Genomic DNA, 9,682 nt, shown 5'->3' on the forward strand with positions numbered 1-9,682 from the left:
CCCCGCCCGCACTCGGCGCCCGCGCCCCCGCGCGCCCCCGCGCGCCCCCGCCCGCGTCCCCGCCCCGCACCCCCGCGCCCCCGCCCGCGCGGCCGGGACGAGCGCCGCCGAGCGCATGCTGATCCCTGTCCTCCTCCTCCTCCTCAGGCGGCGCTGGCGGCGGCCCCGGGACCCGCGGAAGCCGGCATGCTGGAGAAATTCGAGTTGGAAGAAGAAGGTGAGTGCCCCCCGCCGGAACGCGCTCCGTGTCGTCGCCGAGGGGCCGGGGCGCGGGGACCGCGGGGCGCACGCCCCGGAGGCCGTGCGGCCCCGGGCTGCCTGCGGAGCGCGGCCGGGGATGCAGACGCCGAGCCGGCCCGGGGGACGTCCGCAGTGGCCCGCGGGCGCCGGTCCGGCTGGAACCCTCGCCGGGCTCGGGAGGCAGCGGCGCCGGCGGACCCTCGGCACCGAGGGGCGGCCCTTTTGTCCTTACCGGCCCAACTCGAAGGAGAGCGAGGTGTCACGCCGCGAAATTGTTTGTATGCCACCGTGCGCGTAGAGGCGGCCCCCCAACCCTGTGCACGGCCCCTACCTTTAAATAACACCCTCCGGTTCCCTTATCTGTGTTTCCGAAAATACCACCAGCAGGGTGTGTCTGCTGGTTAATAGGGAAAGTTAAATAGCAGCACCAGCGGCGGCTTAGTGCATTGGTCTGGAGTTCAGGTGACCCTGTCACTCCCATCATTTCTGCCGCCTCTCCTGTCGCTCGGCTTCTCTTTTCGCCGCCCTGGTCTCCTCTTACTCCCGTGGATCTCGTCGCGAAGCTGTTAAAATGTGAAGGGGGCGAGTTTGTTTTCGGGCCAAATTAGCATCTTAAAAGCGAATACCATGAGCCTTCACCTGGATCTTATTTTGAAACTGTTAAAATTGGAAGGGGATAAGCTGGTCTTTGGGCAAAATTCGGATTTGAAATGGGATAGGATGGACTCAAAGTCCAGAAAGAACTTCGCACAAGATGCTTGACAATTTGAGGCATTTATTTTAAAAGAACTCCACACTGCCTAGCGTACTTGTGTTATTCACTTGGTGACTTCTCTTTTTGCCCCAAGTATGGATAGAATAAAGCTCCTGGAACAAAGAATGTGCCATGTGGGTGCTGTCCCCTGTGCCAGCCTTACTCTAATACTTGTGTCATTTAGTCAGGCGATCACTTAAATAAGCATACACAGCCAAGACGACAGCGTTAACCAGACACTGTTAGGCCAGTACCTACACGTATTTTATGTTTTACATTTCCTGCAGCATTTCACAAACATGTCAGCTGGAAGCTAGTGCATGCGTAGCAATCGTCGTTAAAAGTCTGCATCCGTATTTATTATTAACCAGCAGTTACACGATACATTTCAGAATCTTACTGGGACTTAATTTGCATTTTATCCTACTGAAAAATAACCCAGTATCTTAAATCGAATCCACCCCATTACTCATCAGTTCCGTGTCCAATTTTGACCACTGTCCACAGAGCGGTATGGTGTGCCTCCCTGTCCACTGAGACTTTGTCTAAATCATGGGGGTTTTCTTTGTCCCCGAGACCAGTAACGATGAAGAGCCTACTACATTTAAACTTTCTGCAGACTCACGTGGGGGCAAGAGCAGAGAGGAGAGCAGATGCCTTAGCGAGGCGCCCACAGTTGTGGTTGAGAACGCCGTCCCAGCTTCACAGCTTAGCTCCATTATCCCGCTCTGGGACTCTGGAGAAGTTACTGAACTACTCCGAGCCTTACTTTCCCTGTTTATGAGATGGAGCTGATACCGGGTGTGTCGAGGATTAACTGAGATCATCTGCAGAGTGGTAGTACAGTGTAAGTGCTCTGGAAATGTTAGTCACTATTATTTTTAAAGTCCCATTAACCACTTTACCGAATTCGTGGACTTTTTAAGGCTTTTATTAATGAATCTTAACATAGAGATTGTTCTCAATGTGGAGTCGATGGGGTTTTTTTCTCACTTGAGATTTATTGATGGAATTATGTTGCATGTTCTCAAAGCTGATACACACAAGCCTTGTTTTCTTTTGCCTTGTTCCTGCCAACATTATTAAATGTCATTAACATATTAAACCTAAGCATCTGAGAAAGGAGATTTCCTGTTTTCTGCCATCTATTTTTATCTATATTGCTGTCATGACTTTAAAGCATGCTGAATCCCACAAATAACCCTGTCAAACTTTTCTAGGTTTTTAAGGAGGCAGAATGTTAAGCACTCGCTTGGAAGCCGTTAGCAGAGCTGGAAGAAGAAATAGTGTTGGCGTGGTTGTCTAAAATGCTGCTTTGCTTCTCATGAACTTTATGTTGCTTATTCATCCATGGTATGGAAAAGCTGCGTATCAGGCAGGATCTTACATTTATTTGGGGGTGTGCGGGGCGGGAGTCCTAACAGTTGGAGCCGTTACACCTTTAAATATCCTGTGAACCGTCGTGTTAGCAGGCTCTGTGGAAGATAGCTATTGAATAGGTCCTCATTAAATCTTTAAATTTCCTTCCCATCCAGTTCATGTCGTAACGCATGGCTTGCGCTCTGGACACACTACTTAGATGGAGAGACATTTGCTATGCACAGAAACACCCCACGACGAATATTTTTGTTATCGAGTATTTTTCTGTTTCCTAAGAAATTGTAACCCATCCTCTATCTGTGAGAAACAGTTTGGCGGCCCTGGTGAAGTCAGAGTCATCTCCTAAAACGTCCTTTGCTTCTGGGAAGGAGGAAGAAGCTGTACCACCGTCCACCGGGCCTGGTAGGGGTCATCTTTTGCCTGGGTTCTGACACCAGCAGCCTGCCCACTGTCGGCTGCCACCCCTTCCTCCCGTTACACTCTGACGGAGGGACCTCTCCTCTCCGGGAAAGTCTTTACCCCTGGCTCCAATCTATATATAGGATAAGTGCGTGCTTCTCTTCATGTGCAGTCTCACCGCCTCCTCCCAGCCCCACACGCCAGTGATCAGAAGGCGCTCTGTGCCAGAAATCACCAGACATCTTTTTAAGCAGCAGATACTAATTCTGCGGGTCTGGGGGGTTGGTGGGGGGCGCTGAGAGTCTGCATTTCTGCAACACTTCCTGGTGCTGCTGCTTCATAGACCCTTCTGTGAAGAACAAGGCCATAGAACAGGCCTCAGTCAACTTTTCCAAAAGGCCAGATGGTCTCTGCCTCTGTCACGACTACCCAGCTCGCCAGGCTGCAGTTAGCGAGAAAGCCGCAGAAGACCAAACTCAATCCAACACGCCACGCTCCAGTGAAACTTTACTTAAAAAGCAGGGCGGTGTGGTTCCTGGAGGGGAGCTCAGTTAGTCAAGCGCCTGCCTTCTGCTCAGGTCATGATCTCAGGGTCCTGGGATCAAGCCCCACTTCGGGCTCCTTGCTCAGTGGGGAGCCTGCTTCTCTCTCTCTGCCTGCCATTCCCTCTGCTTGTGTGTTCTCTTTCTCTGTCAAGTAAATAAATGAAATCTTTTAAATAAATAAAACAGAAAACAGGCTGGATTGGGCTCCCGGGTGTAGTTAGCCAGACCCCTGCTCTGTGTGCCTGTCGTGGTGTCTGCGCGTTAGGGTGTTCCATCAGACTGCGGGCAGGACTTCCTCTTCCTCTGTCTCCATCCTCCTCCCAGTCTTACTGATGCATCGTGGCTCTGCTCAGATCTCGCCCTCTTTTCGAGGCTGTCCCCCTAAATCCCTTCTGTGCCTCTCTCACAATTCATCTTGCTGTTCCCTGTGCCTGAGATGGCTGGGGGCACCGTAGGCGCTCGGCGGTGTTGGGATCCTAGCGAGGACGGCATCTCCGTAAATGTTACCTTATGGGAGCGTGGAGAGGCCTCTGATTCTGTGTGTGCAGAGCGATGAGAACAGTGCCTCACCCGCAACAGTGACCGTATGTGTTTGCTCTTCCAATTTCTGATTCATGTGTGAGTCATACTGATGTTTGTTTTGTCAGGATTCATTGTCTCAGACTTATTAATGGCAGGACCAAGCACAAGTACTTCATAGGGACCTAAACACAACCCAGGAATGCTTTCCAAAGTAGTTAAGTGCCAGCCATTCATTCGTGATTAGTAAATCTGTAATTCTGGCACCGCTTCAAGAATTTAACTGCCCCTCAGAGCTATCTCTCTTATCTCCTAGCTTCTCTCTTGTCCCTTCAGCTGTCACAGATTCTGCACTTATTTCAGGTTTTCAGTAACTTGCTGTGGGTGTCTCGTCCCACCTAACTGGCTCTCCGGCCGGCTTCTCCCCTCTTCCCTCACCGTCTGACTCCTCCCTGATCCCAGACCATCCTGGCTGTCCTGGCTGTCCTTCACCCTCACAGCATTTTCCAGAGCGTACTCTTTCCAGAACTCACCTGCAACTCATTTTTCTAGCAAGGCTGGTCAGCCAAGTCTACACCGATCAAAAGTATGCAAGAAACAGGGGCCACCTTTTTGGAAGGGAAGGCATCTTTCAGTGAAGGGTCTCGGAGTTTTGGGCCCAGTTTGGTAATGAATTAGCTGCGTCCACAGATAATCCAGAGCCCCTTGGGGCTTTGCTGGCTTGTTTTGTTGTTGGGGTCATTGTGAGTTTTCCATCTGAAACAAGGCCTGGCACTTGGTGAACTTGAACTTTTCCTTCTAATTCAAAAATACAGCCTCAAGCAACCAGCAGCCACCCTATAAACAGAACCAAGCTTTGGTGCCCACTCAAACTCATTCATTCCAAACTGGGGGAGCAGAGTGGGCAAAGATCGAGTCTTGTCAGGGGACCAAGGACCTGAGATGTTGCCGTGGTTCGTGGCTCTCCTAAGGGCCACAGGACGTAAACGGATGTACGGTGTATCTGCGGTATTAAAGTTTCTTGGGGGTGGGGCAGTTCAGAGGGAAAATGTATAAGAAGTTTCAGATGGGGATTGGATAGTGAAAAATGTTTGAGAAACACTGCTCTGACTTCAGGAAGAATTGTCTGTGTTCCCATGACCTGCCAGAGCACCCCCTTAACACCAGCGTTAGAGCCTCTGCTCAGTGAGGCTCAGCAGAGTCCACTAGGTCAGTCGCTGGCCCTCGTGTGAGGAGTGCTGACCTCTGGCGGCAGAGCTGCCCCAGCGACAGGCTCGTCCTCACCCCGTGGCCGCCCCTCCGTGATGATGATTATTATAGACTATTAGAAGGCTCTGATAATCTATCGTCCAGACTCTCCTTCCCTCCTGAGTTTACGTACTCGGCTTAGATGAGAGATTCTCTCGTAGTTATAAAAGTACTTGCACTTTTATGAAACATTTACAATTAAAATCTTTTTTCTCCAGCTGGCCCCATATTTAAAACTTGCCACATCTCATAGATTTCATGTCTCTGGAGTCAGGCTGTAGCTTGACATTTGATGGTGTCTTAGATTTGATGAGATAGCGTGGTCGGGGGAGACGGGGGAGGTTTTGTTACCTGAAATGGAAAGATCCTGACTACTTGAAATCAGGAGGAGAGTGTGGCAGACTGGGGGGCATTCGAAAGAGGACCCATCTCCAGGCTTCACCAGTCACTGTGAAGTCCTCAGGAGCTGAGGCTGCATCCTGGCCCTCTCCGCGTTGGCTGGATCTCCATGCCCTTCCCTCTCAAGACGGACCCTGCCTGCTCCGGGGGACACTCAGCTCGGACCCCAGGAGCGCAGGCCACAGTCCAGACCCAATTTGCATGGCAGGGCGGTGGCTGGGGACAGTCCCATCGTGCTCAGGTGGCACGGTCCCTGAAAGACATTATACCGGCATCTCTGTGACTTTAAGTTTCACCCATGGGTTTTAAAGTGGAGAAACTTGATACTACAGAGCATTTGGAGTTTACTTGGAAGAAATGGAAGATTTTGGGGAACACTTTTTTGTGGTTGTCAGAACTGGCACACATGAAGCTTGTTGAGCACAGCGGGGAGAGTTCACATGTATCGAGCCCTCGGAACAGCCTTGAGAGTTGGTATTTTTATCATCTCTGTTTTAGAGAGGAAGAACCCAAGAAAGTAAGAGAAGAAATAAATGACCTCGGGGCCGTGTCTGGGAAGGGGGAGAAGCAGGATTCCAACACAGTCCTGTGCCCCGAGCCCACGTGCGTAACCTGCCCGGAAGCATCCCTTACTGGGAGACCTGTTTTCCCACCTGCTGTAACCCACCGGCCCGCTTCCGGCTGAGCCGCCCAGGCGCTTGCCAGTGTCTGCGGTGCTCTTGCTCCTGCGGACCCACCGCGCCGCTTTTTTTTTTTTTTTTTTTTAAGATTTTATTTATTTGACAGAGAGAGAAATCACAAGTAGGCAGAGAGAGAGGGAAAGCAGGCTCCCCGCTGAGCAGAGAGCCCGATGTGGGGCTCGATCCCAGGACCCTGAGATCATGACCTGAGCCAAAGGCAAAAGCTTAACCCACTGAGCCACCCAGGCGGCGCCCCTGCGCCGCTTCTTGCTTTGAGCCCTTGGTGACAGTCCGCAGAGCCGGCCTCTGCCCTGCACCCCCTGCAGCACCGTGCGACCCCCACGCACAGCTGGCGGGTCATTGTCACTCCCCAATGGTCCTTACTCATCTTTCTCGAGTGCTGGCCGTTGACTCACGGGCCTATGCGGGGCCTGCTGGCCTTCGGGTCCCACGGCCTTGCTCGCCGCTGTCGCCTCGATGACCCGGTGTCTGGATCCCGTGTCCATCATCCCCTCACTGCTTGGTGACCAGCGATACCTGAGTGACAGCCCGGCCACATCTCTCCCGAGGCCCCAGCTGTCTGCTCGATGCTTCCACTGACCCGCACCCCAGCCTCCGGGCTGTTGCTGGGGCCCGCTCCCCCTCCCACGTCCAGGTGATGAAGCCCGGTCACTCCTGCTGGTGCACGAAGCCAGGCCCGGGCAGCGCTGCTCCGGGCATCGGCTGTGCCCTCAGGTGTGGAGGCCCTGCAGCCCTGAGAGGTGGTTTATAAAAGCACCGGCGGACCGGAGCTCCGGGCTGCGTTTCCTCTGCTGCTCTCTACGCCCTCTGCGCCTCTGTGTTCTGTCACCCCCAGCCCGGCCTCGGCCCCTCACCTTGCTCCCCAGCCTTCCTGTCCCCTTGGCCCCCTGCTGCTTTTCCTCAGATCTCAGGGCCAGCGTCACTTCCCTGGGGAGGCCCCTCCTGAAGCCCCAGATGGGACTCGATCTCTTGATCCCTCCAGCCTGGCGGGGTCCGTGAAGCAGAGGCAGTTCCTCGTGTTTCTGTCACCAACCTGTATGCTCCGTGAGGCTGGGGACTGCCGACCCACCGCCCTCCGGGATTCAGAGGCACCGAGACGCGTGAGACTCCGTTGTCAGTAAGCGGTTCCGTGCGTGAACATGTGTGCATACGCGTGTACATGTACAGCATTTTAAAGGTTTTAGCTTTTACTCTGGCGCAGGAGCTCAGGGTGATTCACGTCGCCAGCGTCATTTCTTCTAAAGAAAGAAGGTGTTTCTGTGAAAAACTGAGATCCACCTGCTGAGTTAGCGTGAGCAGGGACAGGTGGGGGCGCGCAGGAGGACGAGGACTCGGGGTGCCGTGCAGGGGCCCAGAGGCTCCCTCCCCGCCAGACGGTGGGGGCAGAGCGCTGGGCGTCGGAGCGACGGCCGCCAGGGGTGGAAATGGGGTAGCTCGCTTTCGTAAGGTGGGAACCGAGGCAAACATCTTTCAGGTCTTTCCTTTGCGGTTGCGGCTGCGGCTGCAGCTCCCCCGGCACCGATGTTGGGGAGAAGCAGCCTCGCTGATCTCTGACAAAAAGAGGGTCGAGGAAGCAGTTTCGGGGAAGAAACTCTTTTGGGGACCTTCTGGTTATATCTGCGTCACTCGTTCATCTGTTGATTTGCTGCTTCTGCCCCCCTCGAGCTGTTTCCTGGGAGTCTGGATGGATGGAAGTGCCAGGTTCACGGCTGCACAGGGGTGGTTTGTAACTAACGGGAGGCAGCTACCTGCGGTCTGCAGAGCACACGCTGCTTTCTGTGATGGGGTCTCCTCGTCCCCCGAAGACCTCGAGAAGACACACGCCCGCTTCCTCACATGCTTCCTTACACCCTGTGTTTGCTCGCCCGTGTCCCACGGACCTCTCTAGCTCTGGAGCATGTGTGTGGCGCCCCCCCCCCCCCACTGGTGTGTGGAATTAGCGCCGCAGTCACCGAGCGCACGGGTCAGAGCCGCTTGGAGGCCCGCTCCTCCCGCCCGAGAGCCGCGGGACGTCAGGCAGCTGCCTCGGGGCTGCAGCTTCTTCACCTGTAACGGGCACGTTGTCGCAGCGCCGAGCTCATCGGGTTCTGCGAGGATTAAGGCACACGAGCATGGCGCCCACTACCGCAGCTGCCCAGCGGGACGGTCTCTGCAGGTGCGGCCCGCGGTGGAGGCCCAAGGGGTTCCCCGCAGAGACGGCAGGTTAAAGGTCGGAGTCACCAGGAGCGCGTGTGGCGGTGACGGTGGCTTATTCAGCGCAGCTCCGGTACCTGCTCCGTCGGACTCCTGCCCGTGTGAGCGCTGTGCGGGTGGCTGTCGGAGTTCCTTCTCCCCGTTGCTCAGTCTCCCTGCGAGAAAACTCTGTTCTGCCCATCTTGCGAAGGCAGGAATGCAAGCTGAGGGCGTGAAGCGGTCGGCCCGAGCGCGCGGACGTGGCGGCCGTTCTCATCTGGGTTTGCCGGATCTGCCCCCGTTCTTCCCGCCACGCGCCCTCCTGCGGGAACCCGGACTGCCCGGAGTTCGCATGGGAGAAGACCAGCCTGCTGCCCGCCAGGCCTGAGGAAAGCCCCAGAAGCCTGGGAGCCTGTAGAGGCATCTTCCGTGAGTGCCTTCCTCTGCCAGTGCTGTGCCGTGTGGGACATTGCCGGGGGGTCTGTGCGAAGGATCCAGCCTGTTGCTAAACCCAGAGATGTGCGTGTTTCCACGGCCGACGTCCACGCTCTGGCAAACTGCAGTGGGCCGTGTGAGTTGGAGTAGCGTTCTGTCCAAAGCCCAGACTGCGGCACACCGGTGTGGGACCCTGGTGACACAGATCTCAGTTCACCTGACAGAATCGACACTTGTGACTCAAGCTGATTTGCTGAATATACTCACGGATCTCTTTTCCCTCCTAAAATCCTACTGAAACGGCAGCAATCAGTGAAACGGAATACAAAACCTAGTCTTTTTTTAAGGTTTTATTTATTTGACAGAGATCACAAGTAGGCAGAGAGGCAGGCAGAGAGAGAGGAGGAAGCAGGCTCCCCGCAGAGCAGAGAGCCCGATATAGGACTGGATCCCAGGACCCTGAGATCATGACCTGAGCCAAAGGCAGAGGCTTAACCCACTGAGCCACCCAGGTGCCCCACAACTTAGTGTTGCTCAACAAAACCAAAAGCTTAGTTCTCGGAAGGGACCAAAAAGTAAGCAAAGTCTGTTCAGGAATGTAGTGAGTGAGAATACAAAGCTTCAGAAATCAGGCTGGCGGGGGGCGGTTCTTAATTAAAAATGCAAAGATTTAGAGAATACCATTAAATGAAACCTGAGTATACCAAACTATAACGATAAATTTAAAGCTCTTTCTGTCACCATAAAAGAAATTTAAAATTAGTTGACTTGTACCCTTTAAATAAGTGAACGGTATGGATGTGAATACTGTCTCCACAAAGCTGTTTTTTTTTTGTTTTGTTTTTTTATAATTTTATTTTTTATAAACATATATATATATTTTTCCCCCC

At 53.8% G+C, this 9,682-nt stretch overlaps 1 protein-coding gene across 8 annotated transcripts in view; it reads left to right on the forward strand.

The window, feature by feature from the left end:
* PRKAG2 (protein kinase AMP-activated non-catalytic subunit gamma 2) overlaps window positions 1–9,682 on the forward strand; it is a 244,449-nt gene that overhangs the window by 190,074 nt on the left and 44,693 nt on the right. For 7 of the 8 annotated variants that reach the window (XM_032840244.1, XM_032840245.1, XM_032840246.1 and 4 more), the window contains one exon: window positions 148–217. In XM_032840244.1, the coding sequence (XP_032696135.1) occupies window positions 148–217 (70 nt within the window). Of the gene's footprint in view, window positions 1–84; window positions 218–9,682 lie in introns of those variants that run through there. The other variant, XM_032840251.1, reaches the window with a different exon arrangement.

The sequence above is a fragment of the Lontra canadensis genome, unplaced genomic scaffold (genome assembly GCF_010015895.1).
Source record: "Lontra canadensis isolate GAN:19392208 unplaced genomic scaffold, GSC_riverotter_1.0 scaffold111, whole genome shotgun sequence".
In the NCBI taxonomy this organism is placed as follows: Eukaryota; Metazoa; Chordata; class Mammalia; order Carnivora; family Mustelidae; genus Lontra; species Lontra canadensis.